General features: G+C 36.2%; 1 protein-coding gene across 2 annotated transcripts; it reads left to right on the top strand.

Annotated features, from left to right (window-relative positions):
* Position 1: 1 nt before the first annotated feature.
* NDC80 (NDC80 kinetochore complex component) lies at positions 2-17,259 on the top strand. 2 transcript variants are annotated; one of them, XM_031066588.1, is made up of 18 exons: positions 67-98; positions 1,653-1,665; positions 1,728-1,876; positions 2,263-2,349; positions 3,113-3,236; positions 3,364-3,536; positions 4,746-4,848; positions 5,663-5,752; positions 7,025-7,118; positions 8,248-8,354; positions 9,146-9,290; positions 9,586-9,791; positions 10,980-11,132; positions 11,405-11,494; positions 12,307-12,399; positions 13,923-14,053; positions 14,424-14,526; positions 14,882-17,259. In XM_031066588.1, exons 3-18 carry the CDS (start codon positions 1,776-1,778, stop codon positions 15,002-15,004), a joined length of 1,923 nt encoding a protein of 640 aa, XP_030922448.1. In that variant the 5' UTR covers positions 67-98; positions 1,653-1,665; positions 1,728-1,775; the 3' UTR covers positions 15,005-17,259. The 2 variants fall into 2 exon arrangements, with proteins under 2 accessions (XP_005418332.1, XP_030922448.1); XM_005418275.2 differs by having other exon boundaries at positions 2-98; positions 1,653-1,876.
* The last annotated feature ends 381 nt before the right edge of the window (positions 17,260-17,640 follow it).

The following is a 17,640-nucleotide window of genomic DNA, read 5'->3' as shown; positions in this document are numbered from 1 at the left end:
CGGGGGTAACGGCGGGGCGGGGAGCAGGAGGGCAGCGGCAGCAGCACCTTCACCCCTTCACCCCCTGACCCCCTGGGACAAGTGTCGGTGCGGCGGCGGTGAGTCCAGGGCCGCGGACTCGCCACTGAGTCCCCCCGGTCGCCTTCGGTACGGTTTAGACGCGCTCTCAGGGCGAGCGGGTGGAGCTGCACCCAGCTCTACTGCGTCCCTGCGCTTTCTTTTTTTTTTTTTTTTTTTTTTCCTGCTGGTGTGTTGGCTCTGACAAACTATTCTTAAATGTCTGCTCAAACTGCTCTTTCAGAGTCCTGGCTTATGTCAGCAGCAGCGTGGCCAGCAGGACCCAGGCAGTGACAGAGCCCTGTGCGCGGCACTGGTGAGGCCGCACCTCCAGTGCTGTGGCCGCTTCTGGGCCCCGCAATTCATTGTGCGGCTGGAGCGTGTTCAGAGAAGGGGAATGGAGCTGGGGAAGGGTCTGGAGCACAAGTCCTATAAGGAGCGGCTGTGGGAGCTGGGGGTGTTTAGGCTGGAGAAAAAGGAGGCTCTGGGGAGCATTATCACTCTGGAACCATCTGAAAGGAGCCTGTAGCCAGGTGGGGCTCGGCCTCTTCTCCCAGGCAATAAGCGAGAGGACACGATGTCAAACTGCACCAGGCTTTGGTGGGACGATTGGAGGAATTCCTCCACAGAAAAGGCGGTTATACACTGGAATGAGTGTTTTAAGCTTGCTCAAACAACCACCACACCTGCCCAGCATGGTGGTCAGGTCAGTGTCCCTGGAGGTGTTTAAGGAAAGGCTGGATGTAGCACTTAGTGCTATGGTCTAGCTTACAAGGTGGTGTTTGGTCATAAGTTGGACTTGATGATCTCACAGGTCTTTTCCAACCTAATTGATTCTGTTATTCTAGAATCTAATAGCTTGCTATGTTTGTGAAAATTCATTGTCTGTGGTTGGTCCCAGTTAAAGTAGTGGAATAATGCAGATTCTTCCCCAGACACAGTGAGAAATGCTGCCCTATAAATTGAGCTTGAGCTAAATTTCTGTTGTGGTTTGTGAGCAGTGGAACTGGAAGAAAAATGAAGCAACAGTTTATATTAATGATGTGTTTTGGTAATGTCTGTAATGGAGGGATTTTTTTATTAGTGACTGATTTGTGACTTAAATCTGTTTACTTCAAATTCCCCCTTAATGCCACAGTGGGGATAATGGTATTAATATTCCAGTTTGATTTATATTCTGCATGCATATTCTGAAGACAGCCATAAATATTATCTCAGAATAGGTTTTCCAGTTATTGTGCTATAATACTGGGAGACCAGTTGCAGAGGAATGGGTAGGCTCAGAATGAGCAGCTCAGGAGCTGGCGCACGGCTGAAGGGCTGTAAGCAGTACTTGTGTACTCGTGGTAATGTGGCCTTTTTCCCAGTGGACTGAACAGAAAAATTTCTTAAGCTCTTTTACTTTTGGAACCTGTAGGTTTGAAGTGACCAAATATAAAGAAAGGCAAAACAGTAGGTTTGAAAGAAACACTAACACTTTTATCAATAAAATGGTTGATTTAAAAGGCTATGGCTACTCTTACGTATTTCTGGACTCTAACATAACATTTTTTCTTTCTTCTTTTTTTTTTTTTTTTTTTTGGTCCAATGTACAGGTCTACTTGTTTATTCTGAGCCTTTGGAAAATCATTGTGGCATTTAGAAAATAAAATAGCCTTAGGTCCTGGATTTTCTGATACTGCTGGAATACTGAGGGATTGTGGTTTACAACAGTCACAATGAGGCGAAGCTCAAGTATTGCTGGAAGCAGCAGTCGACAATCTATGATGGCACTGAGAGTGCAGGACAACAACAAGATGGGTCTTCAGACACCTCAGATGTAAGTCTGGCTGGTCATATTGCTAAAAATAAGTATATAAAACTAATTCTGAAGAAATTTATCATAGTGTGTTTGAGTATGTGAGTAGCAACTGAGGAAAAAACTTTAAACAGTGAAAAGAAGGCTCCTTACGGCCAAGGGTGTTTGCACGTGTGCTCCAGTTTTGCAAAAATACTTGCTTTAACCTTTTTGTGTACCTGTGTCATATTTCAAATGGTAACATTTTGTTACATGTTTCTTAGGAGGTGGCTGGGTGCCTCCGTTGACCTTTCTGGGATGTTGCTGGGATGAAGGTGCTTCGGAATATATGTGTGTGCATAGCTCTTGTACGAGCAAAAGATGAATTGGTAGAAGTAGTCACTTGAATCCCTCTTTCTGCTCCTCAGGAAGGACAGAAGCACCTTTGGGAAGCTGAGCATGAGCAAACCTACATCTGGAGCTTCAGAAAGAAAAGTCAGCTGTTTTGGGAACAGGTATGGATAGTTTTCGTTCTCTGCACTGTAAGTTAAAACAAAAATGGTCCTCTGTAATTTTGGCATTTTTTTTTCTTGACAGATTTTTACTATAGGAAATAATGGATCTGAGGCAAGCAGCCCTTCAGGTCTGCCTTCCTCCAGTCCTTGATAACTAAACAGTAATGCTGTGGAGCAGGAATTGCTTTGGGAGCTTTTTTTAAATTTTCTTTTGGAAATGATGTGCACTGCAGACCTTAAGACTATCTCAATAAATTTTCTTGTTTAAGGAAGAATGACATCTGAAGTATACTCTGTGTTAGTTTTCTCTCTCTAAGATACAAACCTTCCAAAAATCTATAAACTTTCTGCTTAGCTCATGACTTTGTGTTGTGGGCGTCTTCTTGATAGCAACCCAATGTTGCAGGGGTCTATTCCTTTTAAATATTCCTTAAATATTTTTAGAGTTTATTTACAGTCAGCAACATCATTTTTTCTTCATCTTTGGGTTATTTTTTCTGCTCTCTAAAAATTTATTTATTTCAATAAAATGAAGAGGGTATTCCTCTAGGATGCAGTAATCCCTTTGTTGTACATGTGGCATTATGGCTTCCAGGTTGATGATGTTTCTCCAGTGACCTTGAATGAAAAAAAAACTTCAAGTATCACTTTGTATAACAAATGCAAAGAAAACATCAACATAGCAATTGTTGTGACTTAAACGTGAAGAGAGTTCTTCTTTCTATGCGTTGTCACAAGACGTGTATTTATTGTCTGTCCCTAGAGCGAGTGGGGCTGGAGGGTCACGCAGCAGCCAGTATGGTGTGTTTGGGACAGAAAAGATAAAGGATCCCAGGCCCCTTCATGACAAGGCATTCATCCAACAATGTATCAAAAAGCTTTGTGAGGTAACATATTAACTTATTCTCCATGTATGTTATGAGGTGTAAAATGTGCTAATCAAAATGGTTATTTCCCTTTGTTTCAACTATAAATTTTATTTAGTGACTGGTATTCCATGTTTCTTTTGCACAGTTCCTTGTTGAGAATGCTTATGCCCACAATGTTTCCATGAAATCGCTACAATCTCCATCAGTTAAGGACTTTTTAAAGATCTTCACCTTTATCTACAAATTCCTCTGCCCTTCTTATGAACTGCCTGACTCAAAATTTGAAGAGGAAATTCCCAAAGTTTTTAAAGACCTTGGGTAAGATGATTATTGTTAGTCTCCTGGGCTGAATAGATATGCTATGGCTAGAAATTTAAAAGCTAAGAATTCTGCATTGATAGTTGGGGAGAATGGATAGGTTTCTTTATTCAGATGAGATTCTAAAAGTACAATGTTGTGATTGTTTTGTTTCACTTTTGTTTAGCTCTAGGTTTACTCTATTATTTTCAGTGTCTGCTGTACATTTTATGCTTGAACTCACAATTCTTGGAATCTTCCTTTGTAATGTAAAATTTAATTGATTATTTGTATAGAACTTTGAAAGACAAGACACAATTTTCTTTTACAGACCTTTTCGTTCATTCTGTTAGAATCTAAGAACTGGAATTTCCAGAATTTTGGATCAAAATAATTAAATTTAATTTTAGTTTAAACAAATTTAATTTAGTTTAAAATATGTTTTCCTGCCATTTTTCTTATTCTGCTTTCAAAGCAGAATGTGGAAATAACAAAAATTACTGTTATGGGGAGAAAAGCACTAAGTAGCTGAGTGGTTTATTGCTGAATTTGTTCAGTGTTCGAAATCATTAATGCCCCAACACTTTCCAAGAAAGAAAATCCTCTGCCTGTTGATAATTGTGAGTTTTCAGTCTCATTAAAAAAAAAAAGAAAAGGAGTGTATTTTACTCCTGTAGGTTTGAACCCATGATGGCGTCAAAGTGCCAGGGCTCCTTAAATGTACGTGCAAATCTCTTTTGTTCATTTCTCAGCATTTTAATAAAATTTTGTTTTAATCTATAGCATTTGAAACTGCTGACATAGCTTGAAATGCTGAAAAGGATTACATTCTGCTACATCAAGAGTGTAATTCTGGATAAAATAACTAATTCTGACAAGTTACTTGAAGTTTTGGGAGTTCAAGGAGCATCTGGATGACACTCTTGATTGTATGGTTTAGTTCTAGGCAGTCCTATGAGGAGCAAAGAGTTAGATTTGTTGATCCTTAGAGGTCCCTTTCAAACCAAGATATTCTATGAATCACCAAATGAGAAACCCATGATAATTGAATAAAATCGTGCTGTAACAACTCAACTTACTTCCTTTGAAGTACAGTACAATTGAGTTTGCTCTTCCTTCTGTACTTCCACGTACATATAAAAATGTGCTGCTTTATTTTCAAAATGTGCTTGTTTGTTTTCATCACTGTCTGCCACAGCTATTAAAAATGTATCTTCTTTGGCTGTACAGGTACCCCTTTGCTCTGTCAAAAAGCTCCATGTACACTGTGGGAGCACCACACACCTGGCCTCAGATTGTGGCAGCTTTGGTTTGGTTAATTGATTGTGTCAAGGTAATGTTTTCCTTAAGATAAATATTTTCACTTTCCAGGCTGGAATGTTAGTTTCAATACAGATCTAGTACATATTTTCTACAAATCTTTGTTTAACATGTATGTAAACATATATGTTCTTAGCTGTCATCTGGGAGCTGACCCTTAGCCTAATGTTTTAGTAACTTTTAAAGTGATCTTTTCATGTTATGTTGTGATAGGTTTTTTTTTTCTTTAAATGTATGCACTGGATAAATTAATGTATAAAAGAAGGTGGCAAAATGCTGATCTGTACATACATTAAACGTGAGAAGTTAATTAGTATAATCACTGAATAGAACATGTATCTTCTGTGCAAATGTTGTGACATCTGCCATTCTCTCCTAAATTTGAAATCTAAGGATGGAATTTTCAATTGAAATTATTCAAATGTCCATTGATTCTGACACAGAGTGGCGAGTTTTCTGTTTGGGTGGGGTGTTTTTATTTAATTTTGATTTTGTTTGGTTTGTTTGGGTTTTTAGTAGTGGTAACTGTCATTGCTGCCAACTCAGGTCTGAGCAAAATTTGGCATCTGTGACAGAAGTTGACCACTGCTGAATTAAGCACCTATGAAAATCCTGTCTTTATTTGCTCAAAAGACACGAGACAATTTGGCAGTGTTGACTGTCCAGTTCACACCTCTTTACCTGTGCGTTTAGTCAACACAGGTTCATTCCAACCTGCTTGCTGAAATCCTAATCCAGTGTTAGTTTGCTTCTTTTCATTAAATCAATATGGAAACTAATGGATGTCTTCACATTTGCTCTTTGTTGTGTGCACCTCTGCTTTTCAGCTGTACAATGCGATCAGGGAAAATGCACCATCATTCGATGACAGACAGAGCTGGGGAGGAGAGACAGATGATGGAATTGTACATAATAAGGTATCATAAAAAAGAATTTAGAATAAGAATTGCTCATTCTATTTCTCAATCCAGAAAAGCTGGATTTTGCCATGTGCTGTAACAACACAATTTAATTACAGTTTAGATTGTTGTGTCATGTATTTATAGATTCTGTTCCATTTTATAATTACAATGCTTTCAAGAAAGTAGAGTAGCATTGTATAAAAAAACTTGATCAACTATTTCCTGAGCAGGTATCATGATCAGTCTATTGGTGAAGACTGGGTATTAAACAAAATATTCTCCTTATTTTATAATCACCAAGTATCTACTGTTCTCCTTTGTGGAGAAAGGGAATCATTATGCTGTTTATTGTTTTAGTAGAGTTTCTGATATATTTTCCTTTAGGACTCAAGACTTCTGAGGTCTGCAGTGCAGTGTAAAGACAGTGACTTAATTCTAAATATAGTGACTTGTGCCAATATCTACTCAATTTTTACTGTGTAAAAATTGGTTGTAAAGTTTTATTTCTGAGCCAAAAAATAGGGTAGCAGTATAATTCAAGCTCTTAATCCAACAGTTTGCTTTCTTTTTAATTTATCATGAATTATTAGTACTACTCAGATTTAGCTCAGTGTTAACTCACAGCAGGTATTTGGAGAGGGTCACATTATAAGCTAAAACATTTAATTAGAAATTGAAAAAATCAAGTCAAATAATAATTTTGGACTAAGGTTACAATGTGATGTTTGGCAAATAAAAGTGCTTTTAAACTAAATACATTCTTCTACATTGGCACTTACACATATATGTATATAGAAAATAGAATAGAAAATTCACAATACTGGTGTAATTGCTTCTGAAGCATCTGTGACTTAGTGTCTAGCAAATTCTTTTTGGGTAACTTTTCTTTATTTCTGCAGACATCTGCAGATCAGAATTTTAATCATCATATTTATAGAAGAGGTCTGTTAAACAGATCTCCGGTTTCCATAAACTAGCCTGAGAGAATCATATGCATCAAGATGAAAAATTCTTAAATATTCCACAATCTTTGTTAAATATCCCAGAAAAATACAGTATTTCCAGACCTTTCTTAGTGTGAATTATAGGTGTCTCCTTCTGCCTGAATATATAATCTGTTGACATTCTATGTTCAAAGGGAGGAGAAAAGTTTAATTTTACAAAAGTACAGTTGAAGCATTAAAGATATTTTTGATGTCTGTTTAATTCCACTGATTGAGTAGCTTTAGACAGATATTTTACAGGCCTTGGAATTGTTGAAATGAAAGATTTTTAAATTGTTTTCAGCTTTTCATGGACTACTGTGTGAAGTGCTATGATCTTTTCATGAAAGGGAGAGATACCTTCGAAGAGTTGGATGCTGAAGTGCAGTCAAAATTAAGTAAGCTTTCAAATTTTAAGTATTCAATTTTGTTACTGGTTTCTTTTCTCCTAGCATCAGTTTGTTCAGTTTACAAGTGAAAGTGATCTAAGGGAGTCTGAAATACCCAAGTACGTTTCAGTTACTTCAATTTAATGTTCTCTTTTACATATATATATATATATTAGCAGTAAAGATGGATAGCTCATGATCTGCTATCAGCTGTAGCTGTGTCACGTGTTTTTTTAATATCTTTGTCATGGAAAACCAGTATACAATTCTTCAGATGTGAGCTCCATCTATGCAGATGGCTCTTGTTTCTGTCTGGCAAAGTTAACAATTAAAAAAAAGAAAAATATTTTCAGAGGATGCACAGCTGATAAGAAAGTTCAGCTTTTGAAAGATCTGAAAACAGCCTGCAAGAGTTCCAAACTCTATTGTGAGGGTTCTGTATGTGATTTAGCATGCACCTGTGTTTGTCTTCAGGGAGGTACAAAATTATTAGGTTTTTTTGACTCATCATTTCACCACCTACAGAAATGCAAACACAATATGAGAACAAGGAAGAAAAACATTTCTTACTTTCTGTGCTCTCCTATGAAAAGCCAGACTAAGGCCCCTTTGTTTGCAAACTGGAGCCATGAGTTGGAGAGGAAACAAGATACCACATTGTTACTGGATATTAGGAAAAAATAACCATCCCATTTTTTGGCAAAGAACAAGTGAAGCTAGGGAAAAGATGTCTCAAGAAGCAAGAAAGTATATGGATAAGAAAGAGGTTGTTAAATAAGTTTGATTTGTTCTAGCTTCACAAGGTAGTCCTGACTTGTATACTCTCCTGTGATGTGGGCTGTATGAGAGTTTGGAAACCCTTACCTCTTGGGAGTGACTTTGACATGAGGACTCTTTCTGACATGAGGGCTGAGAAACCTATTTCTCTTCTTGTTTGTTTTGGGGTTTTTGCCTGGTTGCATTTTAATGAAAGGTTTTTCTGATAAGTTTCTTGGTTGTTTTTAGTTATTTCATTAGTGTAAAATAATTATCCAGATAATGGGTATTTACTGTGCTGAAGCCAAAGTTCAGATACTCAAAATAGGTGGTGATATTGAGATGAATTTGTAACTCCACTCTCTCTTCTGCTCTCCCACAGAGGATTTATTTAATATAGATCCATTCCAGATGGAAAGTTTAGCAGCTGAAAACAAAAGACTTCAAGAAGAGATTGCAAGACTAGAAAAAGAAAAAGAAAGTGAGCCGGTTAGTAAATTTTGTCTGTTTTTATGGTGGAGTTGAATTTTATAATAATGACCTTTTCTGAATGAAGGTACTTATGATACATAACAAATGGAAAATTTTTAGTGATTTGAGATTTTAATTAGGCCAGGTTTTTACGGACTCTATACCATTATAGAACTGGGCTTTTTCTGTGAAGTCTTCAGTAACTATTTGTTTGATAATAAGCAGATATTTACAGGTAATAAGGTCTTTTATTGACCGAAATATTAATAAAATACTTGAACCACATTTTTTTAATATAAATTTCAACATTATTTTTTCAAATGTGTTGGTATTCAAATATGAGGCATAGGATTCAGTGGTAACAATATATTTTATGGAAAATACTCTGCTTGAAAAGCTGGATTTTGCTTTTAATACGTCCTGAGTTTAAAAATGGGTTCGTGACTGTGCAGGTGGCAAATTGAGATTCTTCCAACTGTGCTGAGTTTATTCCTGACTTTCCATAACCCTGTTTTATCTGCCCTCCATATATTATTAGAGTCAAGTTGTGGACTGCATGTAGTAAGACTTGTCTGAAGCAGTGTCTGATGCAAATGAGAGATGTAATGCTGAAATGCAAGAATATTTTCAGCCTTATTTTAAAGGTGCTTGACTCGACTTAGCTGTCACAGAGATAAAAAATTATTAAAGTTCTTTAGTTTTATATTTGTGCTTTTGATATTGATCAATTCTCTACTGTCTTGTCTGGAAAGTGAAGTCATTATTTTATATTTATCTAAGAGTGGTTGTTCATTTCACCCATCTCCTAGGATCGTAGAGTAACGCTACGAAACGTGAAATCGTCTCTTCAAGCAGACGTCCAGAAATACCAGGCTTATTTGGCTAATCTGGAATCTCATATATCCATCCTTGATCAAAAATTGGAAAGTGTTAATGATGAAGTTGAGACAGCAGGTAAGGCAGCCTTGATCACAGTCAGGACAGTGAAGCTAGAAATAGTCTTCAAATAATTGTAGTTCTTAGCTTGAGAGCAGAGCAAGGTACTTGGAGTAGGATGATGCTACAAATAAACTTTCCAGAATGGATTGCTAATAAAGATTTGTTTTGTCTAATAGCTCTTTGTGCACTAGAGTAATGAAATGGTAATGATTTGTAAAAATTATGTTATTTACTCATAAAATACAGAGGTGAGGTTTATGTATATTGGCAGTTATTTTATGTCCATTTCACAAATGTTTTATGAACTTAGAAATGGAAGTAGAAGCCATGAAGCAGGAGAATGCCCGGCTCCGGCACATCTTAGATAACCAAAAATACTCGGCTGCGGACATTGAGAGAATAAATCACGAGAGAAATGAGCTGCAGCAAACCATTAACAAGCTGACTAAGGAACTAGAAGCAGAAGAACATCAGCTGTGGAATGAAGAGCTAAAATATGCTAGGAATAAAGAGGCGGTATGTGAAAACCCCACTGCTCTCAGAGATGGCTGTCAGTTTTCATCATGCAAGCTTAAAATTGGAATCTAGATAATTTCTTTCCTAAATAATCTAACAAGACCATACATGTATCTAACCAGGCAAAACTGACAAGAATGGCCTCTGTTTACAATATCTCTGAAAAATGTTGCTTTTTTTTTTCCCTTTTTCTGTTTTGCGCTTAATGGAAATGTACTTTTTTCTGCATCATAAGAGATGTATCTAGAATATGAAGCATGGTACGCTGTCACTGCTATAGCATTAAGGGCTTTAATAACACTAGCATGCCATTGCTTTGATAACACAAGAAATTACTGGCTGATGTTAATATTTCAGAGCAAGGAAGTAAGGCAAAACTAGTGAATTTGAATCAATAGCTTTGCATGCATTTAGGGCCTGATTAGTTCTTTGTGTAGAAGTTGTAACATCTTTCAAGGGCCAAGTTCAGTCCCTTCAAACAGAATGAAAAGATATAAGCCTGTAAGTGTTGGGATTTTAAAGCTACTGCTTTGCCAATTGGAGAACTAAAGAAAAAGTTTCAAATGTATTTGGTGGGGTTACCCTTTATCAAGCACATTTATTAACTTAAATCCTCAGGTGCAAGTATGAAGCACATAAAACTGGAAAAAAAACTCTGGGTTCTTTAATGTTTGCATTTAATAGCACTCATTAATTAGAAATTAGAGCATTAAATAAGCTTTGTTTAAAGGCATGCTCAAGTTAGTTTGTTGTTAGGATGTGTGCGTGTGTGGCATTTCCTGTCAAAACTAATAAGAGAAGCATATTGACCTGATGACTGATCATTTGTTTAGTATTATTTTCCAGCACGTTTTTAGTTCCCTATCAGCTAATTCTCAAAAACTTGAGGCAGGAAAAATTATGGCAGATGAATATGGAAAACCACAGGTGAAACCATTCAGTGTTCTCAGCCATAGACACTAAGAAACCTCAGTGTGCAAACTCTGAAGGAATCATGAAACAGTACCTAATGCAGCAAACTGCTGGACTGGCATTGCATACAGCTCTTGAATACTGTGGAGTAAAACAAGGAATTATGGCTATAGAGAGCAACTCAGGAACTTGTTTAAAGTACTATATGAATACTTCTTGCAAAGCTTTTCACTTGTATCTCTTTCTATGATTTGTGCCCTTTTCTCCTCTGAGCAGATCGAAATGCAACTGGCAGAGTATCATAAACTGGCTCGAAAGCTGAAATTAATTCCAGTAAGTGCTGAGAATTCCAAAGGCCACGACTTTGAGATTCAGTTTAATCCTGAGTCAGGACCAAATTGCCTAGTCAAATACAGAACTCAGATCAAGGTAAGTAGAGTCAACACTGAAGGCTTTAGATACCACTCACAAAAAAGATGTGCTTCTTTGGGAATGCTGGGAAGGTCTCTCAATCTCACAATGAAACGTCATTGAAAAGCTTGTGTGATGAGTCACCATAATGACATTGTAGTATGTGAAAGAAATTTGGTATTGGAGAATATAGTAACCTAAAAAAAATAAAAGGGAAAGATGTACTGGGGTGCATCTTGGTTCAAATAAGCAAATTGCACTCGTTGGATCTTCTTGTATGTGTATTACAGGCTCCCCTCATGGAGATCATCAACGAGACTGAGGAAGAAATTAGTAGAGCCACTCAACGGAAAATTACTTTGGAAGATACTTTGGAACAGGTGAGTTAGTTAATGAAGATTAACACTAAGATACCAACCCTAAAACCTTATCTGCTGCTTTCAGTCAAACTTTTGCATGGGTAAAGTGTGGTGTGGTAGGTTGATTTTTTGGATTGGTTGGAGTTTTCTGAGGACAAGTAGAGAGTAAGAAGCTGTGAGAAGACTGCCTTAATTGTGATGAAACCTAGAAGTTTTTCTAAGAATTGGGGTCTTTGTTGGTTGAAATATTGTGTATTCCCTGAATTAAAGTTTATGTAGCTTACATATATTTGACCATAAACATTGGAAGTATTTGTTTTTAATAAGTAGCCCACTCCTGCTGATTGTATAGCTTACCATCACTGACAAATTGTCATCAGGAAGATTTTTAGTAATATTGTATTTGGGACAGTTTGAAAAAATGAGAATTTTATTTCCTCATTCTTCTACCTTTAGCTCAGTTTTTACTGTTGACCATGATGTTATGTGGTATAGAATGTCCTCTTGGCCAGCTGGCCTGGCTATGCATCTCTCCAGTCTCTTGCCTGTCCCCACCCTACTCAGTGAGGGGCCCTGGGAGGGATAGAAAGCCTTGGAATGCTGTGCTAGCACTATTCAGCAGTAGCCAAAACTTTGGTGTGTTACCAACACTGTTTTAGCCTCTTATCCAAAATGAAGCGTAACACAGGCTGCTATGAAAAAAGGTGATGCCATCCCAGCCTGGCCTAGTTTAATTGTTTTTTCAGAGCTACCAGGTGTGGTTTGTGATGGCATGGATTTATATGTTGGAATTCTTTTTGACCCATACTTCCTTGGTTATGTTTTCATCCTAGGTGAATATAATGCTAGAGGACAAGAAACGCAGTGTGAAAATGCTGACAGAAGAAGCTGAAAAGCTGGATGATCTTTACCAGCAGAAGCTTAAGGTAGAACTTCTTACAGCTTGATGACAACTTATCCTTAATGATACCCTTATCCTTAATTTTTGTATTTACAGCTAAATTTTTGGGTTGCATTTTTGTTTGGGCTTCTGCCTTTGCCTTCTTCCTTTCCTCTTACAGGATTTTTTCATTCTTTTCAGAAAACTGATTTGACTGCTACCTTAACTGAATCAATTTTCACTTTCTTGTAAGAGAATCTGGCATCATACTGTAGCAGATCCTGTAAATAATAAATTACTGCATCCAGTAATAAAAGCAGCAACAATCATCTGACCTCAGGATGTCTCCGGGCATGTGCTTAAAGGAAATTTTAGGATTAACGGAATCTGCCTGGTCTAATCAGTTTGTATATAATAAATACATTTACAGTTTTTAGTAAACATGTTTAATCAGATTCTGTAAAAGCTAAGGAAAACATTGATTGATCAAAAGCATGTTAAATTGTCTTAATGATCTCAAACTGTTGCTTCCTTTAGCTTCCTTTCACAGCACAGGAGCAGTCCCTGTCCTTTTCCCCACTTGCAGTTCAGCAACAAAACATAGCCCTCTCTGTAACAACTGAGCGGCTATTTTGGTACCTCCCAACTTCTCTGACAACACTGCTTTAGTGGGGCTGTGGTGTCCTGCAGGAAAATGTTCTTTGACCTGAGACAGTATTTACCATATATGCTCCTGTAAATCCAAACTCCTATGCCATATCCATGAAACAGGGCTATTTCACTGCTAATACCTGCTGAGGCAGGCATATATAGGTATATAAAGGCAATTAATTTAGTTTATATTTTTCAAAACCACATGACATTTAGCTTTTGATCTGTGCTCTTGCATATGCTTTTCTCTAAAGTTAAGCTCATAAAATACACACTTGCCACCAGATGTTTATAATAAGACATATTCATGTAATTCCTCTTCTAATTTTTAAAATGCTGTTTGTAAATCTTAAGTATTAAAATTATTTTTGAAGGATGATGTTTCAGTAATCTACAGAATTGCCTGTTGAGTGGACGGCAGAATTTTGGTTTTGGTTTTGTGGATTGTATAGCATCAACAGTGGCATTCTCCTTGAAGAGATGATTATTGGGAATTGTACTCTCTTTAAGACAAAAAGGAAAAGCTGTTTTCTTTCTCAAATGTGGTTGCATCTTTTTAACCTAGAAACAGTTGTTCATGATGTGCCATTTCTAAGCTATTTAGACTACCTAAACAACACTTTTTTAGTTTAACTCTGAAGGGAAAGTAGATGCAACACAGGCCTTTAAATATGGTTAAAGGAATAAAGAGATGGTTAGGCTTATTCTGGGATGGGGATGATACAGAAAACAGCTGAAACTTTAGGTTTGAGAGGGATATCCTTGGGGGGTTTTTTTCGGTTCTGAAGTTGGAGCTACTTGTATGAATTTTGAATTCAAGCATTAAGATATAATCAGGTAGCAGAAAGAAGAAAAAAAAAATCTAAATTATACCTGAGAGAGGCCATTTTTTTTTCTTCTCTTTCCTTATGACTATAGGAGATAGAAGAAGAAGAGCAGAAATGTGCAAATGAACTGGAATCGTTAAAGAAGCATAAACAGTTACTTGAGAGTGGTGTCTATGAAGGGCTCAGTGAAGCCACAAATGAATTGCATGATCTCCAAAGACAGTAAGGCTCCTAACTTCCATGTCTCCCTTGTTATTTTTGGTTTTTAAGGATAAAGATATTCTCTTGAATGTAAGATAAAGTTGTGTCAGCAGGTATCCATCTCAGTGTATTAATTTCACAAGTTAATAGCTGAAAGATGTTTCTCCTCAACAGTATTTTGCTAAAATATTTGTCTGCTGTATCAGAACTCCTGTTTTCCATGTAAGAGTTTTTTTTAAGTTGAGTATTAATATATTGTAACTTGGTTCAAATTAATACTAATGAAAAAAAAGTATGGCTAAACGTGATGATAAATCAGACTTGAAGTGATTGTTTTAAATGTCAGGAATTCTCTAATTATGGACATGACCTGAGTATCTTTACCTTTTAGATATCAAGTCGTTTTGCAAACAACAACAGAAGAGAAGAGAAAAATTGGTGCTAACTTGAGTCGTCTTTTAGAAACAGTTGCTAGTCATGTAGCATCTATAGTGGTAAGCTAAAATTTGATATTCAGAACTAAATCTCTCTAGAGACATTTGCAATTAAACACTTGGAAATTAGAGCTTAATCTTTCTAAGGAATTATCAGTTATTTAGCTGCTGCACTGAGTCTGTGTATTCTAGTTAAATTTTCTGACAAAACCTTTGGTGTAAATAATCAGAACTGATTGTTAAGTTTCAGCAATAACATCCTGTCAGGTTAAACCTGCTTCTGATTGATGTCTTTCAGGAAAGTGTTTAACTGAAATAAGTTAACCTGTGCAATGACTGCTTAAAATGCTTTAGCAGAATCAGTAAAATACAGACCATGATAGAGCTAATAAAACTTTCTGTACCTCTTTTCTAGAAATACCTTGAGGAACAGAATGCGAGAATTTACAGAGACGATGAAGAATTCATGCCTGAAGATCTATTGTCAAATTTGACCAGCATCCTAGACAGTTACAAAAAGAAGGCTGAAAGTGTCTAATCACTAGAAAGATGAAGATAAAAATGTTGCATTTCTGAAGCTCTAGTATGGTGCCTTCTAAAGGGATGGGTACTTACCTGTGTTTAGCACTGAAACTGATTTTAAGTGGAAGGAAGTAATTCTTTGTTTTGTTGACACAAATACATTTAAGAATTAAACAATATATTTGCATTTTCTTAAATGCTTTGCTCAGACTCTGTACTTTCAATAGCATATCTATGCGTTTTGGGCACACACATCACAGACAGTTCACATCCTTCCCCAAGTCTTATTTTACTAGCAAGACTAAATGTAAATGTCTGTCTCCTGCTTGTTCAGTTACCTATGAAACTGCACAGAGACACCTTTTACATGAGTAAAAATCAAAACCTCTTTTGAAAAGATTAGTCCTTGTATAGTAGTCTTGTAAATAATCTAGAAAAAGAAACACAGTAGTTTGAAAACCAAGCTTTGTCTTTAGCTGCTCATACTCCCAGATGAAACTTCACTGAACTTCTTGAATATGTGTACCAGAGAAAGCTCTAAATAGGACATCATATGAATTCTGGCTGTATATCTAATCACTTGTAGATTTGGTGCATGTTAGATACATCAAAATGGTCTAAAATGTCTGTATTCTTCTTGTTAGACCAGTTGGACAGACTTTGATGTTTCCTCAGGAAAGTAACAGTAAAATTACGGTATGGGCAGCTCTGGTCCAAATACTTTAAAGAAAGTGGATCAATGCTATGTGAAAGTAGTATGTTTTTATCTATTCTGTGTATAATTTTGTGTTAAAAAATAAATAAATAAAACCCAGCATTCATATCTTGGATAGTTTATGATGGTGTTTCCTATTAAAAGCATTGAAGTATTGGAGTGTTGTTTATATAGGTCAAACATTCAAATATACAAAGATAAAAACAATTTTGCAGTTGTTTAAAGGCATTTAGGAGCTGATAGATAAAGAAAGCTGCTCCTTAATTCTACAATATTTGAATGCAACATGGATCCCTAGGATATACAACAAAACTTGAGTTAGACCATCTAAACACAGACCGAATTTTCTAATTCTAGGCTATTTTTGCAGAATGAGTTTAAAACTCAGTTGTTCTCAACATAGTGCGTGAATCTTCTGGCCCTGGTATGAATATTTTGTTTCAGATATGATAATGATGACATTATTTAAGCTTCTAATTTTCTCTTCCTTTTTTATACTCCAGAATTCTAATTTGACAGCTAGAAAAGTCTTCCAACAGCTGGGAAGTTTTTATGCATTCTTTTGTTGTCCTCTTTTCTCTTATCTTTACAGACTTACTTTTTGTTTTCTGTAACAAACTAGTCTTTACTACATCCCAGTTCCTTCTCTTTAGAAGTTTTTTTCCTTTTGTCATCTCTTTAACATTTTTGTTATCTAAAGCAAGGTAGCAATCTAATGAAGCAAATCTATGAGCTTTTGATGAGAGCCACATTCCTTTAAACTATGTGCTTATTTAGGGGCTATGCTCTCTCTTGACTCCCCCATACCTGTTTATCTCTGCTTCTATAACTGACCTTGTGTTTTTAGCCTCTGTAGATTCCTTGCCATGTGCAGTAGTCAGCTGATTAAATGAGAGCAAAATAAATGGCATTTCCAAAAGCTTTATTTTAACCCTAATGAACATGGGTCAAAAAATCAAAATCATGATGCCTTTGCTTAATGCACTGGCCAATGAAATATTCTGAAATTAAAGTAGTGAAAATAATAAAAAAAATCCATGTTAGTAACATTGGCAGTGTGTTTTTGTTATTGGTCTATATGTCAGTTGAGCTAAACTGCCTTTAGAACCACCTGAAATTTGGATCTAGGTTCTGTAAAACATTATGGGGCTGTGTGTTGTAATCTTAACAGAAAAACATCAGCCAATGTTTACTAGGTACTATATCTTCACAATTTAAAAATTGAGGGATTTTTTTGATCCTCATTGAACATGTTTTCTCTGGGATATTGAAAGTCAGTTATTTTTGATTTGTGTTCTGGAATATGGCTTCTAAATTTAGGCAGTAGGCACTAGAACATAATTACTGCTCTTGGTTTTGGTTTTGTTTCTTTATTGGAATATGAAGTCTTGATGGGAAAGTACCACAGCACCTGTACATTTCAGTAGTATGAGTCATTTGTAAATGTTGGCTCTTGTATGGATACAGTTGCCTCATTTAGTGCTAGCGTACCTTTTGTACAGTTTAATGTGTCAATTTTTGTATTCTTACGCTCAATAAAATTTCTTATGCCTGTTTCCATAAAAGAATGATCCTTACTGCAAGTGTAGAAATATGACATAAAATCCCAATCATCTGACTTTCCTTGAGGAAGTAGATAATCATTTTAGCAGCAGATACTAATTCCCTGGCTCTCCTTGATGTTGAACGTGCATTGTGTAGGGGAAAAATAAAATACAGAAATATCTTCATGTAAGTTTTAGAGGAATAAAAATTGCTTTAACATTTTTAAAAATAGATGGCTTTTAAAAACTCTTAGGAACATAGGGCCAAGCTGCTTTGACAATTATTTATATAGTGTCCTTTTGGCATTAATCTCACCAACCAGCCTTTTGCTATCTTCATATTACATAAGTATTTCCTTTACATGACCACTCTTGCATTTGCATTATTATTAT

The sequence above is a fragment of the Geospiza fortis genome, unplaced genomic scaffold, assembly GCF_000277835.1.
Source record: "Geospiza fortis unplaced genomic scaffold, GeoFor_1.0 scaffold53, whole genome shotgun sequence".
In the NCBI taxonomy this organism is placed as follows: Eukaryota; Metazoa; Chordata; class Aves; order Passeriformes; family Thraupidae; genus Geospiza; species Geospiza fortis.
Note: the sequence above shows the minus strand (reverse complement) of the source record. Positions and strands in the feature narration are given on the sequence as shown.